At 45.6% G+C, this 21,264-nt stretch overlaps 1 protein-coding gene across 1 annotated transcript in view; it reads left to right on the top strand.

Annotated features, from left to right (window-relative positions):
• LOC128343968 (maestro heat-like repeat family member 5) overlaps window positions 1–21,264 on the top strand; it is a 72,833-nt gene that overhangs the window by 6,316 nt on the left and 45,253 nt on the right. The window contains exons 3-6 of the mRNA XM_053293407.1: window positions 3,486–3,599; window positions 5,940–6,059; window positions 10,612–10,761; window positions 17,776–17,889. Of these exons, the coding sequence (XP_053149382.1) occupies window positions 3,486–3,599; window positions 5,940–6,059; window positions 10,612–10,761; window positions 17,776–17,889 (498 nt within the window). The remainder of the gene's footprint in view (window positions 1–3,485; window positions 3,600–5,939; window positions 6,060–10,611; window positions 10,762–17,775; window positions 17,890–21,264) is intronic.

Raw genomic sequence — 21,264 nt, 5'->3', positions numbered from 1 at the left:
GATTTAACGGCACGACCACCCCAAACATAAAAGAGAAAACTGAGGGGCTAAACAGAAGCCCCGGGTTTCCCCCCAAAAGCCTCTGAAACAAGAGGATTTTTAAAAAACCAGACATACTTTGGGCTGAGCCAGAATTCGCAGCTTCCATTCAGGAAAAAACAAAGTCCTGTCCATCCTGGTCCCTGATAGCCCGCAGGGACCTCGGGGTAAATCCAGCTAATATGTGGACTGGCGCACTCCAATCAGGAGTGGATTCGAAACAAAAGTCCTGTGTGAAAAGCTTCCTGGTAAACCTCTTGCCGTCCATGCTTCCTCTGAACTGTGGCTGCAGCCTATCTTGAACATCCTTGTCCAGCAACAGATTAGTGGGTCCCTCCTCTCATCTTCTGAAAAGGCAGGAAGTCACATCCTGGAATGGAGACGTTTTCTTGGAGTTCTCTCACCCCAACCAGACATTGTCTGCCACCCCAGCTCTCATGTCTTTTGCCCCAGGGAAAACAAGGAAATATTCATTGTGCTCAGGTTCACCTCTTGGTTCAGCCTTCAGCATCACCACCCTAAAGGGATGGGGACCCCTCACATTTCAATCTAAGCAGTAGAACATGTAGGAGACACACAGAAACTAGCGGTGTAGTTGATTGACCCATCTAAAACTACATCTTGTTCTTGCTGTTTTTGCTTGCTGTTTTCATCTGTTGTTTTTAATATGATTTTTTTATTATTTGTATTTGTATTCATGTTGTTAGCCGCCTTGGATGGTGTCTTACAGAAAAGGCAGGTTATAATTCATAAATTGTTTTAAAATTATCTTTAAACTCTTTTATTGTTTGAAAAGTTTATGTTGTTTTAGGATGTAAACTTCCTAGAGATGCAAGTTGAAGTGGTACTTAAATGAATAAAATATAAATGAAATGAAATGAAACCTTTACTTTCTCAAAGACCTCCTTTAATACATAAAATGCATTAAAGGAGGTCTTTGAGAAAGTGTGTGGATTTCGGAGAATGTGTATTTCATCATTGTTATACCATCTTATCCAAATAAATCCATGCATAAAATAAATAAGCATTTGGCTTCCCCAAAAACATAAACCAGAGGGAGCAATCATTCTAGTGTAAATTTAAGTAGAATACATATGATCTAAGGAAAGACGCAAATTTGAATAAAAAGAAATTGACTTGTTACAACAACAACAACAACAACAACAACAAATTAAGATTACAATAAAAGGAAAGAAACAGACTTCTCTGGCAAGAAGACACAGAGGCTCAAAGAATGTGCTCAGAGGCTACAATCCTGCACCCAGTTACATGGTCTAACCAAAGTGAAGGGCTGAGTAAAACATGAATGTTTAATATCTCTCTGTCTCAGCATTCTGGCATGTATAAAATTGCCTTGACTGAAAAAATATCCTTTTTGAGAATATTTATGTTTGAGATTCTGCTGGGTGATATTTATTTATTATTAATAATATTTATGTGCTGCTTTTCAACAAACATGTTCTGAAAAATTAAAAAACGGTTCCCTATCCCAAAGGGGCTAAAAATCGAAAAGGAAGCCCAAGGTGGACGCCAGCAGCAGCCATGGAGAGATGCTGTGCTGCTGGGGCTGGATAGAGACAGTTGCTCTCCCCTTGTTAGAGCCATCACTTTCCAAAATGTCCCTTTGCTGAGTTGCAGAGCTACCATCGAAGGGGCAGGAGAAGTGCCCAGGCAGGGCCACGGTCTGCAGGGGCCACCTGCCACCTGCCCCATATTCACACTCCACACTGGGCACTCTGCTGGCAGCTCTCTGATGCCACCGAGCTGCACGGTGGTTCAGAGACAGAGCTGCTCCAATCCCAGCAAGGAAAGGCGGCCCCTTTAACTCAGGCTTGCTCTCACTGGATTCTGTGCAGTCTATCCCCACTGATTTGGCACGGCTGCATCAGCTCAGTGATACCATCAGGCCATGCCAATGCGAAATAGGTAGGCCTGGCAGCAACATAGGCAGGCAGCGATGGCAAGGCCAGCCAGGTGGGCCCATCCTTAAATCTTGCCCCAGGGCTACCTCCAACCTTGCTATTAGACTTGGGAAAGAATATTCTCCTGCAATCCTTCTCCTAGAAGGGATGAATAATTCAGATAATTTTTCTGACCCTTTTTAGGTGAAGGATTGGAGAATATTCTTCCTTCCTTCCTTCCTTCCTTCCTTCCTTCCTTCTCTCCCTCCCTCCCTTCCACCCTCCCTTCAGTTTATATACCGCTTTTCATTAAAACAATCTCAAAGCAATATAATTACATTATAATTATAATTACATTGTTTTAATTATATTGTAATTATTATTACATTATAATTATAATTACAATATAAGTAAAACAATGCATCGTTATTTTATCTGCACAAAAGTGCAAATAAAATAATATCTCTGTTAAAAAATTAAAAAACCCATTTAAAACAATACATAAAAACACAAAGTAACAGCAGTAAAAACAATACTTTCATTTAAAAGCCTGCGTGACGAGACACATCTTTACTTGTTGCCTAAAAATGGTCATGGAGACTGAGGAGTGGATGCCAGATGGGAGAGCATTCCAAAGCCAGGGGGCAATGGCTGAGAAGGCCCTGTCCCGCGTGCTCGACAACCGAACCTCTCTCCCAGTCGGCACGCAGGGCAGAGCCCCCTCTGATGATCTTGTCAAGTGGGCAGGTATCAGCGGTACTCTTCACTGCAAGGCCCGGGAGCAAGTGGCAGCTCCCATCAATCCTCAGTGTGGCTCTTTAGTGGCAAAGCTGAATACTCCACACATCCCCCCAGTAGTGGGCAGGGATGACTGTCCCTACCACCCAGTGCCAGTCGAGCTCCTTTAAGAGAAACTTCAAGTCTACTTGCTACACCCCTTCCCCGCTTAGCAGGGGCTAGGATACGAAGGTTCCGTCTCTGATATTGGATCAGTAATGATGAACTGTTTTATGCATGTAAGCTGTCACTTGATGTCCATGTCCTTGGGTTATGGCATTGCTTTTTGATGGAATTTACTGCATGCTTTAGCATGCCAGGGTGCAGCCACCTGACCACAGATCCCTGGAATGCCAACCCTGCCTGTATATGGGCCAGGAAATGCAGTACAAATCTCGAAATGTGGCACCAGTCAGGCAGAACACCTATGCTTGAAAAGAGCTCTCTTCCTGTTCCCTGCCAGCTTACCTGAGTCAGTTCTTAACCATCCCAGGTGACTAGGCTAGTGACTATTTATTAAGATACAGAGTCCTCATCCTGACAGACAAAATAAGTTGGATGGATACATATAGATTATGTTTTATCATGTATATTTAAGTTGGACTCTCTTTGAGGCTGAGGACAGATAAGGTCAATTTTTAAGGATTTTCTAAGTTCCCCACAGTAGTATTTTAAGCCTTCCCCTCCAACCCTCTGATCACCATGATCTGCTGATGTGATGATCTCCCTCTAACAATAGCAACTAACTCCTTTCCTGACCTTTACCAGATTGCTCTTTATAAATATTATGGGATGAAACTGCGAGACTCAAGTTCTAAAGATCTGGTCTGGGAACACTTGCATATGCTTCTGAGGTTAACAGGACAAGACGAGGATAGAGAGGTAAGTGAATGGGGGGTGTTTCTGGAACATTCTGGCTGCCCATCCCCACCACAGGCCCTCCTACTGCCGCTCTCTCATGTTTGTCATGGCTAGAGTCTCCAAGACCAAGGAGCAAATGGTTTAAGCCATCTCAGCTGTCCATTTACCAACCACTGCCCCTTCCATGATCTTTGCATGATTAGGGCCAGCTTTTGGTGGCCCCCCCAGGCAGAGCCCTTTGCAGCCTCCTCATGGCTCCTGGCTTACTAGGTAGGAGCGGCATCAACAGCTTGTTTTTGAATGGTGCTGAAGAAGAAGAGGCCCCCATCACTGCTGCCTGGTAAGTTTAACTGAGCTCAGTGAGTGAAGGTTGATGGGGGTGGGGTGGGGAGGCCACGGCAGTGCCAGCATCAGCGACAAGAGCTCTGCCTTCCATGCTGATGCATGTGGCTGGAGCAACAACACTGAAAAAGGAGCTGCTTCAGCTGCCTGGTACGTTTCCCAGGGGAAGGAGAAGAGAGTTCATCCAGCTGCAGTGGACACTCCTCCTTTAGCTCCACTGCTCATAGCTGGAGCCGCCATACATGCTCTGGGCAAGCAGGTGTTGGGTTAGCTGTGGGCCCTTTGATAGGCAAGGGCCCCCAGCCAATGTCTGAGCCGGCTAAACCCACAACTTTCTGCTTTCTTGGTTATCACAGATAACAAAACTCAAGCCCCAACCCTGCCTGGAAACTGACAGAGAATAATAGGAATGGGTTCTAGGTTTCCCATCAAGAGTTGGGGACCCTCCACTGTAAGCCGGAACAGATGTCATTGACTTCAAAGCTTCTAACAAAAAGATAAGATATTTTACTCTGCGACAGCCAGTCCTGGTTTCTGAAGGAGGCCATCAGTCTGGATAGGCAGTTGTGTGGATAATGGAAGCAAAAAACAGCACATTGGCATGTTGTGTCCACACCCATTTGCACACATACTGGAGACAAGATTTGTCTTCATGTATTTATTTTTTTCATGTATATCTTCATCCTGCCTTTCTGTTTTACAAACTACATTCAGAAAGGGGTAAACAAAGAACAAGATATACCTTCCCTTCCCCTGGCCCGGAGATTTAATTTCTAGAGACTGGGGGAGAATCTGAAACCTGAAGGACTTAATTGTGGATGTGTGGGCACTTCCACACTTTCCCAGAAGGCAGAATCAGGATGAAATCAGGGCACTGTTGGGTCAGGATCAGAAGGACGGCACTGTGCCTGATAGATGGAGGTAGCTGGTGTCAAACTACAGCAGACAAGACATTTATTAAGGTCGTTCACATGATCTTAGACGCGTGGCTCAAGAGGGCTGGAGGGGAGCAGGAGCTTGTCTGCCTTCTGCCCAGATGAGTGGTGGCCGTCTTGGGCTCCACTGTGCCGTGTGCCCACATGAGCAGCATTGTGGCAGAGTCCTGAGCTGGGATTGGGAGGAGGAAGTCCTCCCTCTTCTGCTGCTCTGCTCTGCACTGCTGATCCTTCCCACCCCCCACCTAGCTGCACAAAATGGCAGCAAGCTGGGAGGAAGCCCAGCTACCCAGCAGCATTCGCACACATGATTGCCCGCTGAGGTAGAATGAACCAATGGTTCGTTTACCCACTTTAGTAAAAAAAAGTGGGTAGGAATGGCGGGCTACCCAGGCCTGGAGCAGCTGGGAGCGGAGGGTTCCCGGTGCTCCAGATGACACGAGCTACCTGGGGGGTAACCTAGGCAGCTCATGTTGTGAGAATGACCTCAGTGTGTGCTTGCCAGTTGTGCATCTTGTCTTTTCCCTCTTGTAAATAAGCAGCAGATTGGGACGTGAACCGGGTCCTGGTGGAGGAGGGAGTTTTAACTCTTCCCATTGCTGTGACCCCAGTTTGGTTCAGGCCCCAATTGGGCTGCTGTTTACAAAAGTAAAGATGAGATGTACCACTAAGTATGCAATAAATGCCTTGTCTGCGTTGACCCTTCAGAGGTAAATCTTAGAGACTCCTTCCAGAATGCCTTGGTGGTGCCACCTCTGTTTTCAGGTCCTTCTTCAGAAGCCAGCTTTCCCACGAAGTCTTTGGCTTAACCCCTTCCCTGTAGTCCTCAGAAGAAATTAATCCAAAGAACATGTAACTTGAACTTGCTTACATTGATAGCTGGAGATGCAAAAGAAGCAAAAACCACACAAAGGGCGGTGGGGGAGCAGCTTAAGAAAGCTAGTTACCATCCAAGGAAAGCAAATGAAATGGCTGTCCTCTCGACAGACATTAACCATTGGTGTGTGGAACAAAGGAGAGGCCAATCAAATGTCTGCGTCTGGAAGGAAATGGTGTCACCGACATGTATTCTTTTTTTGTACAGGGAATCTCTGAAGCAGTTGGCCTGGTTGCTTCTCGCCATTTGCCTGAGATTCTGGGAGCACTTAGGAATTATGGACAGTTGGTTATTACAAGGAAAACTTTGCAACAAGTGGTGCCTGAGGTAAGTTGTAGGACTGAAATGGTTGTGTAAGAAAGTGGGGCTCATATTGGGGTGGATTGGGCCCTACCCTTCTATTCACACACCCTTCAGTATGGAATACTAGAAAATTTCCTCTGTCGGTATGTTTCAGTCATTATCAGGAGCAACTTGGCCTCAGGAATTTCCATAATGCACTGCACACTCGCACAGTGCATTGTGAGATATATGGGGTCCAGGCATCCTTCCCCTGGCCTCTAGATTGCTGCAGCAATGATCATGTGGGTGCACAAGTGGTGATGCCCAGAGCAGGAAGGATCATGTGGGGGGAAGGTAGGTAGGATCTTGTCTCCCCCACCAGCCCTCCCCAACTCCAGGCTGTTGGGGGTTGTTAATTTTATGCCCAGTAGCTAAATAGCAGAGCACTAAGGAAGAGAGAACACACTCCAGTTACAAAGTAGGTAGCAGAGGATGGTTTAGTTTTTGCAGCTATTTAGAGAAAACACATGGAGATTCTTGTAGAACTAAATACTAAGTATTTATTGGTTAAGTATACTTGGACAGGAAAGACCTAATCCTAATCTAAAGGATGACATAATGAATCGATAAGGAGATATATATATATCCATCTGCTCTCCAAGAGGAAAGGAAGGATTCTGACTCAGCACATAAGAACATAAAAACAGCCCTGTTGGATCAGGCCCAAGGTCCATCTAGTCCAGCATCCTGTTTCACACAGTGGCCCACTGTCAAGGTCTGGCCCAAGGCCAGGGAAGTTCTCGGCTCGGCTGCACGCTGTCGGCTGAATGACGAACGTTGAATCTCAGCAATGAGTCGGAGTTTGGAGCTGTAATTTATGGAGCAAGCCGAGAGCTCCCAGCTGGTAGGAATTTACGGCTTGTCAGCCTTCAACAATAGCCATTTGCTCCTCCTAACCGCTTCTAATTGTGTCCTGCGTTTAGAACACCTGCGTTGTTGCGGTGTCAGCGGTGTTCCAATGTCTAGTTCACCCTCTGATTGGTTCCTCACTCTTTCTGTTGACTCAGGCTGCTGAGCCTGTTCTAAATCATCAGCTGGATTTACTGCAGCTGTCTTAGGAACGCTGACAGCTGGGCTCTGCCCTTCAGACATTCCTGACTTGGCTGGAAAGCCGACAGCTTCCCCTTCCTCCTCGCTGTTGGAGCTCGAGGGCATGACACCCACCAGATGCCTCTGGAATAGGGATGTGCAAACTGATTCGAGTACGAATCAATTTGTACCTGAATCTAGCTGATTCGGGTGATTCGGAGACCAAACAAATCACCCCTGTGGTCCATTGGCTAGATTTGGGTACAAATCAAATCGTGCCTGATTCGATTCGAATCAATTCGAGTTTGGGATCCCTCCTATTAATTTCCCCAGATTCCCAGCTTTCATTTTTTAAAAAAGCTAAGCTCTAGCCCTTATAGAAGTGGAGTTATGGAGCAAAATGTGTGGTCACTATTTTTCAAGTGTTTGAATTCTTTGGTGTATAATAACTTTCACTCAATGAATCCTTATGAGGATTCATTACACACTTTCATTTCTTCTTTTAATTTTGACTGTCCTGTTTTTTCGAGAGCACCAACTGTCAACTGCCATGTGCCAACTACACCCCACTCCCGCCTGCAAGGCAGTGGGGTATTACTCAGTTTAAGTTAAGTGCCTAATGGGTAGAGGCTACCACCCAAATTCCAGAGGAATTGGGCAAAGGGCTGATTTTGGTGAATTGTTGAAGTTTTAGTGACTTTGGGGCAGATTTGGGGCACAAAGTGGGATCTGGGGCAGAAGAGTGGGGTGGGGTGGTAGTGCCTAATGGGTGGAGGCTACCACCCAAACTGCAGGGAGATTGGGCAAACAGCTGGTTTTTGGTGAATTGTTGAAGTTTACGTGTCTTTAAGGTTCCCCCCCATAAGGTATAATGGAGGTTTATCGCTTCACATCGGGGGGGAAGGGGTGGCCTATAGTGGTGTGGGGTTGGTGGAAGTGCCCAAGGGGGGCAAGGAAGCTACCAGAATTTTTTCAAAGGATTTGGGCAGAGGGCTAATTTTTGGTGATATGTTGAGGTTTACGCATCTTTAAGGTTTTTCTCCATAAGGAATCATGTAGGTTTCAGCAGCCCCATAACTGCACTTGGGGGGCACTGGGGTGGCCCAGAGTGAGTGGCAATGTAGTGAACAGAGGGTGCCAATCATCCCCATGGGTTTCTAACCCATGGGGTACAGGGTTCTGTTGTTTCTGAGGTGTTCTGAGTGTAGATTCTCTGGTAGTAAATGAGATTTTCAATACAAACCATGAATCCACTCTCATTTGCTATCACAGAATCTACACTCAGAACACCTCAGAACCCACTTTTTGATCCAAATTGATTCAGATTCGGATTCAGAATAATTTGGATCCGAATCGAATCTGGGGTGATTCAGATGGGTCAGATTCGGACCAAAAACAAATCAGGGGTGTTTCAATTTGGATCTGAATCGAAACACCAAAACTCCAAAATGCACACCCCTACACTGGAAGCCTACAGGCAGGAGTTGAGGGCATGCCCTCTCTCCTGCTGTTACTCCCCTGAAACTGGTAAGAGGCATCATGCCTTTGAGGCTGGACAGAGGCATATCTAGGGAAAATAGCACCTAGGGCAAGCACTGAAATTGCGCCCCTTGTCCAAACATCCAACACCCATCTTTCAGATAACTTTACCATAATATCTGCTGAAAAATACAAGTCAAGCTCGTTAATCTTTTAATTTTTCAAAAACAATTTAGAAAACTACAAATTTCAGTATGCTGGGGCTCATGAAATACCCAAATACTATGTGAAGGTATACTTGGAAAACTAATGTCTAATTCTCTACTATGCATTGTAGCATCACTATTACATAAGTTTTTAAAAGAAATGGAGAATTTGACTTTTCCCTATTTACTCTGAAAATAATTAAAAGATATGCAGAGTAAACTGTGTCACTGCTTGGAATATATTCTAGTATTTCAGAAAGACAGTTAAAATGAGAGAAAGAGAGCAAGAAACTCCCAGTGGGCCTTAATACTAAGGCTAATTAATACTAATTTCACACTGATTGAAAGACAAATTCACCATTAATAGCCATATTATTAAGACATCACATTTAACTCACTTATAACAAGAAGCAAAGAGCAAATGAATACAATCTTAGCTCATAAACTTCAGCTCATTATTCACAAGCCCTGATTCTCTGTACATAGTGCCAAACTGAATATGTGTACAGTGACTTATATTATATTAATTTTTTTAAAAAAAAAATACCTGTAGCCCCTAAAGGCTGTGGGGTGGGTCTGCAAAGGTTCCTGTTCCCCTCGCTGGCCTCTAGGGCTTTGCAGGGACCATTTGAGCATGTGTGGTGGCCATTTTTTATATCTATATCTATATCTATATCTATATCTATATCTATATCTATATCTATATCTATCTATCTATCTATCTATCTATATCCGCTGAAAACAAAATGGCTGCCACACATGCTCAAATGGCCTCTGCGAGGCCTGGCATGGGGGCCTCACAGAGGCCATTTGAGCATGCACAGTGGCCCTTTTGTTTTCAGTGGCCATTTTTTTAAAATTAATTTTTAAAAATGGTGCCCCCCTTCAAGTGGTGCCCGGGGCACGTGCCCTGCCTGCCCTACCCCTAGATACGCCCCTGAGGCTGGAGGTGGCCTATAGCCCACAGGAAGTGCTGAAGAGTCAAATCAGGGGTCATAGGGACAGATAGGGAGACCCTTACTCACTGTCTCTACTCCCAATGCCACTAATGGTCATTAGGATAGCTAGTGCAAAAGGTTGATGCACTGGAACTCCATCTCCATCACAGGCAAACGGTTGTGTGAATGGCTTTATTATTTTTCAAAATTTGTTTGGGAATAAATATGGTATATTCCAACATGGCTATTTTTTGTGTTTTGCTGTACATCCTTACATCTGCTTGTGATTCCCCTTGTCGGTTTGAACCCAATACTCTCTATTTTGACTGGCAGCAACTCTCCAAGGCCTCAGGCAGAGATGTTTCCCAGCCCTGCTAGAATAGGAGATCCTTTAACTAGAAATGCTGTGGACTGAATCAACGAAACTATAGTTAGAAGGATCATGTGCTTCTCAGTTGAATAATCTGAGAAGCTAATCATCTTGAATTTTGTTAAGACATCCCCATAAAATCACCACCATATCTTGAATGTAAAAAGAAACCCTATACGGATGGGGAAATGTCCTTAATGTTTTATTATATACATTCCAGGGCTTCTCAGATTTAGCTCCCCAAATGTTGTTGACTACAACTCCCATCTTTAGCATTTTTTCCCCTTAGATCCAGGCATACTGACCAGGCATTGTTGGGGGGCGGGGGGCAAAGCCCATAGAGAGAGTCCATTCACAATGACCAGACCTCAAATTCTTCGGCACTACACTAAAACTATGCCACTTGCTGGCTACTAAAATGCAGCTGTTAAAAGGTTACAGAGCAACTCAAATGGGGATTTACGTAATATATACATTGTTTAAGATTATCTCCCCTTTCCTCCTCTTGCCTCCAGGAACAAAGAAATGTCTTTGAGAGACAGTTGCGTGCTACTCTGATATTGTGCTATGGACAAGCAGCCTTCGGGGCCAAGCCAGAGGAGATTTTCCCACGAGCAGAACTCTTTGTATCAGAGGTTCTTTTTTATTTCCAGGGCATCTATAAGGTAGCATTCTCTTCCTCCACTGCTCATGTGTTACAATCATATCCTGCCTTTCTTCATTTATGGAACTCAAGGTGGTGGACATAAGCGTCCTGGTGTCCCATCCATACTCTAACCAGATCCAGATATGCTTAGCTGCAGCAAGGTTACTGACTGCCTCATGTGCCTTTGGACTACACCCTGAGTTGTGGTTTCCTGTTATCATTGTTTAAGAACAGATTATTCTCCAGTTATCACAATGAGAATTCACTTAATGCAGACTTGTGACTTCTTAGTATTTTTAAATTGTGCTGTTGCACACACAGTTAGGAAGGGTGCTAAAATAGTGGAACATAGGAAGCTGCCATATACTGAGTCAGACCATTGGTCTATCTAGCTCAGTATTGTCTTCACAGGCTGGCAGCGGCTTCTCCAAGGTTGCAAGCAGCAATCTCTCTCAGCCCAATCTTGGGGGAGCCAGGGAGGGAACTTGGAACCTTTTGGTTACAGGATGTACATTTTCTCTGCCATGTCATATTGTATTTACCTGAATCAAAGACTAGTTTTCCCCCAAGTTTTTTTGATGTTAAAAATCAGGACGTAAACTGTTAATGAAACTGCTCTGGGGTGTTGACAAAGCACCCCTGACTAACCTTTGGGTTTCTGTGGTGAAACTAGAGGGAACAGTTAATTACAGTGTTCAATTGTGCAAGGCTTTGGTCTGGAAATCAATGACAGAGATTTGGGGTACAAGGCAATCAGATGTTTTAAAGGCAATAAGGGTAAAGAAAGGCAAAAGAGTGAGTAATCAATATAAGCAATACAATATTAACTAATAAGACTAATTTAGATCTCACAAAGAGGTGTTTACGCTTGAATTCAGTTAAAATCAACTCAAGGCTGACTAGAGAAAAGGCTCTTAGAGAGCAGCTTTAGACTTTAAAGAAAGCAAGGAGCAAGAGGGTTTGGAGCATAGGTTTGTTAGTATTTCTGAATTCTAGGCTGTCTTATCACCCTTGAAGCTCAGCAGGTGCAAGAGACCTCCTCCGAAAGACCCGTAGCTTTCCAAGACAGCAGACCTTCTGCGAGGCTGTACTGCAAGTTCAAAATTGTCCCAAAACACCAACGCAAAAAGTGGATTTTTTTTACCCTGGATATAAATCGGGCTGCACTCTAACGCATGATGAAAAACCCAAATTGTGTGTGCCATCCTCCCTGATAGCTCACAGGGATAAATTTGGCCGATATGTGAATGCACACCTCAATTCCAGAGGAGATGTGAACGAAAAGCCAGGTGTGAAAAACTTCCAGGCAAGACCGTGGGGTGTAAAGGCAAACGTGCCACTCATGAGCCAGGAAGCTAGAAAAAGTCTAAAGGTGGCCTGATCTCAAAGGACCAGTTCCTTGATGCAACCAAGCATGGTGCACAGGTTGGACCTCGGTACAGGTACAAACTGGAAGCTGGAAGCGGAACAGGCACAAGAGCCAAGGCACAGATAGATGGAATAGCCAATGCCAAAACACAAGTACAACCAGGTGGTAGTTCTGAAAGAAACACACACGGCTTGATGGGGCTTGTGATACAAATAGGCAGAATCCTGCCCTGGGGCCAAACGCGGATCAGACCTCTTTGCAGATGAGGGTGACCTGTAATGGACAGGTGATGTCCACAGGGCTTGTCCAACCACAGGTGATGGACAAAATAATACATTTTGTCCTATTCAGTCCTAGGTGGTGTGCTCTAAGGCAGTGTTTCTCAACCACTGGTCTGTGGACCGGTGACGGTCCATGAGGCATTGGGTACTGGTCCGTGAGGCATCACTAATAAAAACCACCCCCGCAAACAAAACAATTTTAGGCCAGCATGGACCACCAGGAGCTCTCCAGAGCTCATTTCCAGGCAGCCCTTGCTGCTGGATAACATTCATTACACTTCCTCGAAATGAACATTATCCAGCAGAGAGGGCTGCCTGGAAATGATCTCCAGAGAACTGCCCGAAACTGGTTTTTTGGAGGGGAGGGGTGCTTGGGGATGGGGGCGAGGGGGGGGTGACCCCCTTACTAACTGCTGGTCCAGGGACCTGCACATGAATCCAATCCTGCACACCAGTCCATGACTCCAAAGACGTTGAGGAACACTAAGGCACAATGGCTGTAATGGTTTTGAGCAAGCTGTATGAGCTAAGTAGGAATGAACGGACTTAAAATTCATCTGTTGACCAGGATGATCCATCCAGGTGCAAGATAAGAATTCTTTATCCTGCCAAAATACTCAGTCCATTAGTGCTGGTGATTGCTGGGTGGGAGTGAGAGAGAGAGCTTTTATTCTGTATTTGTGTAAAATCATTAGCTTTGCTAAGGCCAACGATGGAGTTGTTGACTATTCCTTAGATATACAGGTGAAACTTGGAAAATTAGAATATCGTGCAAAAGTCCATTAATTTCAGTAATGCAAATTAAAAGGTGAAACTGATATATGAGACAGACGCATTACTTTTATATTATAAGCATGCATATGTATTCAGTACTTGGTTTGGGCCCCTTTTGCAGCAATTACTGCCTCAGTGCAGCGTGGCATGGATGCTATCAGCCTGTGGCACTGATGAGGTATTATGGAAGACCAGGATGCTTCATTAGCGGCCTTCAGCAATTCTGCATTGTTTGGTCTCATGTCTCTCATCCTTCTCTTGGCAATGCCCCATAGATTCTCTATGGGGTCAGGTCAGGCGAGTTTGCTGGCCAATCAAGCACAGTACACTGTATACTTTTCAGAGGTCCGATATTGTTCTATTCTACAATCCTTGTCTTCTTGGTTCCATGTAATATTCTAATTTTCTGAGATTGTGGATTTGGGGTTTTCATAAGCTGTACGCCATGTTCATCACAATTATAACAAATTAAGGCTTGACTTCTCGCTTTGCATGTAATGCGTCTGTCTCATATATCAGTTTCACCTTTTAATTTGCATTACTGAAATTAATGGACTTTTGCACGATATTCTAATTTTCCGAGTTTCACCTGTACTGTAGGTATACCAACTCATGTCTGCTTCAGCCAAGCAAGCTCTTTTGTGTACTTGCCCAAAGATAAGCTATGAGGAGCACCATCCAGCCTTGCGCTTGTACTTTGGACTGGCAGAGTGCTTCCCCAAACTGCTTGTGCCAAGCGCCTGGCAGAGGAATTGTCCATATACTGGTGATGGGGGTGGGGTGGGTTGGGGAGTCACACTCATGTGAGTCCCAACCAAGATGGAGCCTGCAAGCCTGCAGATCCAAAGTACAGAGTGGGGGTACTTCTGGTAGCTCCCAAACAAGCTGGTCTCTTAACATGTCTTAAATTCAGAGTCCTGTTCTTTGTGAGTAAATGCAGGTAGGTATAACCTATACCTAACCTCCAGGCGTGGAGGGAGGCCAGCGACAGCCCGGGCTCAGCCCGCCGTTGCAGCCTCCCAATAGCCCCGCCCCCTGCATCAGCATCTGACATCAGATACGGGGAGCGGTTAGCCCCCCCCCACCCCCGCCGCCACATCTGACGTCACAGGGTATAAATCTTTTAAATAAATAAATAATGTCCACTCTGTGCAGCCCCCAACAAGAGCCTGGCTCCTGAGTTTGTGCGAGCTGAAGCTTCCGGATGCTTTGAAAGGGCAGCCCCCCTTTAAAGTGCATTGCAGTCATGTGAACATGATGTGACTAAGACCTGAGTTGCTGCAGCTAGATCTGCCTTCTTGGGGAAAGGGTACAGCTGGTGCCAAAGCTAAAGCTTGCACCAACATGCTCCTGGCCAGGGCAGCCTGCTTACCCAGGACAAGCGATATTGTTGGGGGCTGAGCAGAGTGGAGATTATTTATTTATTTAAAAGATTTCTACTCTGCCCCTCCAGTACACTACGGCTCTGCGTGGCTCACAACAATAAAATAGATACAATATAAAATAAAACTAATAAAATTAACCAAATTAAGCAAACAAGTTGTGCTGCAACGGGGGTGACTCTATGCTTTCCTGGGATCTACCCTCAGTAGAGAGATTGCTCTGATTCCAAATCTAGGCGCAACGCCGTTCCTTTGAGGTAGGCTGCCACCACTTGAAGACTGATCTAAGTCACTGACCAGGCTTAGACACGGCTTCAACAACCTATAACTGTCCGGCTTGGGACTTACAGGCACTGTACTGCCAGAGTCCACATGACCCAGCTCTAGACAATAAGATTTTATTCTGAAAATCACTCAACAGTAGCGAATGACCTTACGAGGCACATGGGGAAGAGTTTTGCAAGTAAACCTCCAGAATCTGTTAAATCAGACTGAAGCCACTTCTAAGTATATGGAATTTATTAAGAAACAGAAACAATACTGTTTATTGCACACAGAATAAGGAATTGGAGAGAAATAGGGTGAAACTGGGATTAAAGAAAGGAATACAGGAATTCAAAAGAAAATACAAAAAGCATTTACTAACTGACTAGCACTGAGTTTTACCTTAGTCTACCCATAGGCAGGTCCTCGGCTGAGAGAGGGTTAATCTCTACAGCATCTCCCCATGGAACACCCATTTGCAGATGGAGAAGGGTGAACACTGGCTAGGCCTTTGTCCTCTAGCTTTAAAGCCATGGGGGAGGGGGTGAGCTGGGCCCAGGCGAGTATTCTACTTTCCTCCCCTCTGGGTGGTGAGATGCAAAGTGGCCCTATCTCCTGTGTCAGATACAATTAGGGAATTGGTGCAGGGAGGGTCTGTGAGATGTTGTGGAGTGACGCGCTCTCACCATATATGCGGCCGGGGGTGGCGGGGGTGGGTGGGCCGAGCACCCACCCCTCCCAGTGACCGGCAAAGCAGAAGAGACTGCTGAACTTGACTGTACCCCCCAGCAGCCCTTGAGAACTGCGATGTGCTCCAGCATGCCCGCACAGTTTGCATAGAGCGTTGACACTCGACTCAAACTGCGCAGGCGCTGACTGGAGTACCTCGCAGTTCTCAAGGGCTGCTGGGCCGTACAGTCAGGCTCTGTGGCAACTCCTGCTCTGCCCGCCGCCACCACAGGGGGGTGCTCGGATCACACACACACACACAACACACACACACACCCCATTCTAACACATAGTGGCTAGAATTATTTTTAAAGATTGGCAGTTTGGCCAGGCAGCGGAAGCAGCTTCATGGCCTCACGGCGGCAGCGAGCAGGGGCCCCGCTGCGGGGGCCCCAATTCCTCCCCCCCCCACGAGGCCCAAACCTGCTCTCTGTGGCCCTGGGTGGTAACCTTCAAAGCCTTAAATCATTTGGGTCCTAGAAACCTGAAGGACCACCTGCTTCTCCAGGTGTCACCCAACAACACACCGGTTCTACAGCAATTGCACTGACTACCAGTGCAATTGTCTTGTCTTCATGTTTTCATTTCTATAAACAGCTCTGTGGTAGCTCTTTTTGGCAAGCAGTATAGAATATGTTTTAAATAAATAATGAAATAAAATGAGAATTAAATCAAGTAATGAACGACACCATTTTAGCCTACCTGTGCTGGATCATGCATATGTAGATAGCATTCAGATGTCCTGTTCCCGTGTCAATATGCAGGGATGGAGGAAGCAGGGCCAGCATGCCAGGTGAGCTACTGGGGAAGGCTGGCCAACTCTCATTCATGCAGTGGGTCTGATCTGGAGGAAGGCTTAACCAGTCAGCCTCCAGCTCTAATTTATCATTTCCCTCTGTTCAGGAGCATAGCTATAATTGAACAAGGTGAGACAAATGTTCCTGGACCCTGAGGGAGGAGGCCCTTACTGTGAGGGGAGTGTGTGGCATTATTTGCATAGGGGCAAGAGAAAGGACATGCCAAGAATGTTTTGTTTTGTTCACCATATCCTTACTGTTCTTCTGGAGTAAGACCAGGGCGATTTCCACATTATACGCTGCAACAGGAGTGTGCTTCTGTACTGTCCTCAATCCGACATCACTTGCAGCGAGCTGCCATCCATATTTCTGATACCCTAATTTGGATTTTATTGCGGCACTGCAGCACTGCAATGTTGCAGCTGCCTTGCAGGAAAGTAGCAGTATTTTTCCATTGTAGGAGGGTTGTAACAATGTCGCCCCAGTGTAAGTGGTGTGGTGTGTTCATTGGGGAGGCGATCTGTCCATATCGCCCCTTCCCGCTTCAATTTTATTGTCTCTTTTTATTTTATCTTTCCCTTCCTATTTTTTTCTTATTTTTACACTGTGCAAAGGGGGAGCAGCAGGTGGATGGGTGGAGCCTTAAGAACCAAGAAGCTCTGCCTGGGTTTGCTTTGCTCACCATTTGCCGGGGGGGGGGGGCAAAGCAAGGGGGATAGCTGCCTTGACTGCCCCGACGTGACCCCCTTGTTCAAAATGCACCCAATCCCCAACTCCTCTGATGTCTATCTAGAGGCCCTCTCCACCATTTTTGTTTGTTTGCTTGTTTTGCTGGATTGCCTGTGGAAGGGTGCAACACTGCAAGTAAATTCACTTTGGAGCGACGCTTTCCCCGCCATTCACTTTTGGTGGTTGTGTTTTTGTGGGGGTTTTTGCTAGATTGCTTGCACAAGGGTGTAATGCTACAAGTAAATCTTTGTTTTTGAATGGTGCGTTCCCTGATGGCTTTGTGCTAGGGAGATGAGAATTTATTTATTTTTTAAAGTCACGTCATCCCCCAGCCTCCTCCACGACTCCACTGGCCCAAAATGGGGCAGGAGGAGGGGGCTGATAAGGTGGTTCAAGGGGAATATGGACACCTGTCGCCTGGAAACCATGTTGCTGTGGACAGCAATATGAACGGCCACCAGCTTACCACGAAGCATTGAACAACCCTTTACTTATGGTTTGAAACTGTTGCACCATTCCGTTGCACCTTGCAGTGCTGGGGCAAAGCTTGTAATCTGGAAAATGCCCAGGAGGGTGGCGAAGAAGGTAGGGGACCTGGGGGGCAGGCAAGTGCCCATTTTCACTTCTTGTCTCAGGGCTCACTCCAGCTTCAGTGCACCCCTGCCTCTGTCCTCCTTAATTTCTTTTTTTTTTTAATCCTCTTTTTAGGATGAGGCAATTAAGCGATGCTTCTTGAAGTCTGTAGTTTTGATCACCAAAGCACTTCAACACTGCAGGAAGGAAGATATCCCCCGAAAAACTGAACTGGTCATATGCATTATAGTAAGTGAGATGGGAGTGGGGAGGGGAGGAGTGTCTGAGAGTGTATCCAGATGGACATCTTTACATGGCATTTAACATGCCAGTCTATTTCTTAGTACGATCTGCTGGCCACCTGGTGACAATCCAGGAAAACTCATGGGCTTTTTTCAAGTCAGAATTAATATGGTGGTTGACATCACAGTCCACTCTACATCGATGTTAGGGATTCATCAGGGTTGTTGCACACAACTTGAATGGCAACCCTGATGGTGTAGTGTGATGGGGCTGCTATGGAACGACTTAAATGGTGGGCACTCGGGCAGTGATCCTGGAAAGAGCTACCTTTCAGGTTTCTCACCAGTTGTGGCTGGTCCTCATGTCTTGTGACCGTGAGCACCTTTGCTAAGCAGGATCCACCTAGTAGTTTGCATTTGGATGCATGAATACATGTGAATGCTCTCTGTTGTAAGATATTCCCTTTAGGGATGAGGCCATAGCTAAGTAGTAGAACAGCGGGTAGGGCTGGGAAAGAGTGAAACCTTGGAGAGCTACTGCCAGTCGGTGACAGTACTGAGCTAGGTAGACCAGTGGTCTGAGTCAGTACAAAAGCAGCTTCCTGTGTCAACACAGGGCTGCCCATCATGTCAGCTTACCATTAGGCGTGCACACACACACACACACACACACACACACACAACATTTTTGAAAAGCATCCTGAGAAAACAACTTAGGGACAAGTGTTTTCCAGAAAACCAGGACTGTCACTAGTTAATTAGGACACTTAGCACATATGCAGCTCTGCACAAACACTGTGCAGTCAAACACTCAGCCTGTGCCTGAGCAACAGGTTTCCCAGGTGGACCAGTACTCATCAGGAGGGAGAGACCTGGAGGGAGAGTCCAGTGCCTGTGCCATGCCTTTTGATCATCATAACTCACAGTCTTCTCAGCAAAGAACAAGGGTGGCATTGTGAGACCAGTTTGCAGTGACACCAGTACAAAGAAATGTGAGAACAGCAGGTAAGGCTACAGTAGTCCTCCCTAGAATGGGAGGGAAAGAAGAACCCAGCCACTAGGTCACTGAAGACTTGCTAATGCATGTACATGTGTGGAAATGTGAAGTTCAAGGGGTAACTTGAACCCTGACAATTTAACACAAGTTGCTAGTCCATGAGAGCTTCTAATACAGAGGAGGTGGGCCAACCAAGTCTCTAGTCGGCCCACTCCTACCTTAGACTCTGTGTGGTTAATTTTCACAACTCAGCTCATTGCTTCTTCAGCATTGGTTATGAAAATTAACCACACTTGGACTTGTTGGAAGTGAAGGACTCTGCACTGTCTCACGTCTCAGTGACAGAGGGGGACAGACTAGTGAGTCAGAGAGCTAGAGGGATCAAGACATTGGTCATCCCTTCTCTACTGCTCTGACACTATCCCTTTGATATGTAGATTGCTACTCTTAGGGACTGCCTGCCTTCCTTCCTCTCTTCCTCTTTCCCTTTCTTCTCCCTTGCAACACCCATGCTCCTCTCTCTCTGCACCATGTGTGCAGAGATACAGAATCCCTCTGCATCCAACTAGCTAGATAGATTAGAGATATTATCTCTCCACTTTACTATCTAGAATGGAGTTCACTAATAAAGACTCCTTATACTGATTTGAAACTATGAACAGGCTCCAAGTATCTTTTTACTTTCAGCATACACACATGCCTAGCCAAACTCTGCTGTATTGTGCCTCAGTGCACTCTGCTGTAATAGAAAGGTATCTCTTACCAGTCAGAATTCCCAACAGGTTATGGGCCCAGAGCCTTGAGCTGCGTGTACTGCAACTAAAAAGTTAAGTTTATTCCCGGAGATCCAGTGAGATCTAGCCACGGGCACTTTGAATTGCTGATCTACAGCTTCTTTTATGGAGCACAGTGAGGATGGCTACTTATCTAGAAGGAAAGCTTAGGCTGACTGTCCTGAACCCAGACAATTACTTGGAATGGCGAATTCAACTGCAGCTTGCATTACGAGCTGAAGGACTACAGAAGGTCACTGAGGAGAATGAACCAGCATATGGAAATTCAGCTGCGGAGAAAACTGCTAAGGGAACTTGGGAACTGAATGATGCGAAGGCGCAGGCTCTCATCATTGCTGCTTCTGTGAGTAGACAATATCATTCTACCATATGTGATCTTGCTACCTCAAAGGAAATGCTGAGCAAGCTAGTTTCCTTGCATATGAAAAAGGGGTGGGCATACACCTTTAACTTGAGAAAGAAAATGCAGAATCTCCAGTATAAAGACGGGGGCTAGAGGACTTTTTGGGGAGAATTTAAAGTAGCAAGAGAGAAATTTACAGAGAATCAGAAATTGGAAGCTCTGTTTCTAAGCATGCCTCCTAGTTATAGTAATATTATTGGGCAATTGGAAACCCACACTGCTCTAACCTTTGAGAGAGCAGTGGAAACTATTTCTTCTGAGTAAAGCAGAAGGCAAGTTTTGAGTTCTCGCTATGAAGATGAACAGGCAAGTAACTTCGCTCTTAAAGCAACACTTGGTCATGCCAGAGAAAACCCAAGGTGGGGAGGGAATGCTTTGAGAGGAAACCGCATGGGCCCCCATTTGCATACCAAAAGCTCTGGCTCCCTTGCCAAGGGAACTCAGTCCAGAGGGAGAGGTCACATGACCACCACCAGGGAGACTGCTCCTGGGATGTCTGGAATGAGGCCAGCTGGGACTAATGCCTTTAGATGTTTTCTGTGCAACCAATTTGGCCACAAGGTGGCAAACTATCCTAAGAATCAGACAAAAAGAGTTGGTTTTTTGAGAGAGATTCCAATAAGAATTTCAGTGTTTCCCTGTTGCAAGAAGATGCAGGATTCATATTAGACAGTGGTTCCACAATTCATATCTCAAATGGCCTGGATTTCTATACTGAACTGTTTGATATTCCCGAAGAGATTGTTCATTTGGCAATAATACTACAATTAAAGCAAAGAGGAAAGGTGAAGGAATTCTGTATTGCAAGTTAACAGATGGATCCATTAATCAGTTTTTAGTGAGATATGTTTTATATATCCCTGATTTCTCAAGCTCCTTGCTTTCATTATCCAAGCTAGAGAAACAAGGCTGTGAAATGGATATTAGAAATGGACAATGTGTTGTTACTCAGAAATGGAGAAGTTTGCCTAGTAGGCTCTGAATGCAAAGACCTGTACAATGTGCAGGAGCAACCTGTGTCAAAGACGAACAGAGAAAAACCAGCCTGGTCCAAACCTGAAGCATGCCAACTTAATGAAGTGAACCTTACTCAGTCATGCTCGCATAAGAACTGCTTGCAACTGTGGCATAGTCGTCTAGGACACAGGAGCTATGAATCAATCCAGAACATGAAGGAAAGGGGATTAG

This window comes from Hemicordylus capensis, chromosome 2 (assembly GCF_027244095.1).
Source record: "Hemicordylus capensis ecotype Gifberg chromosome 2, rHemCap1.1.pri, whole genome shotgun sequence".
Classification (NCBI taxonomy): domain Eukaryota; kingdom Metazoa; phylum Chordata; class Lepidosauria; order Squamata; family Cordylidae; genus Hemicordylus; species Hemicordylus capensis.
Note: the sequence above shows the minus strand (reverse complement) of the source record. Positions and strands in the feature narration are given on the sequence as shown.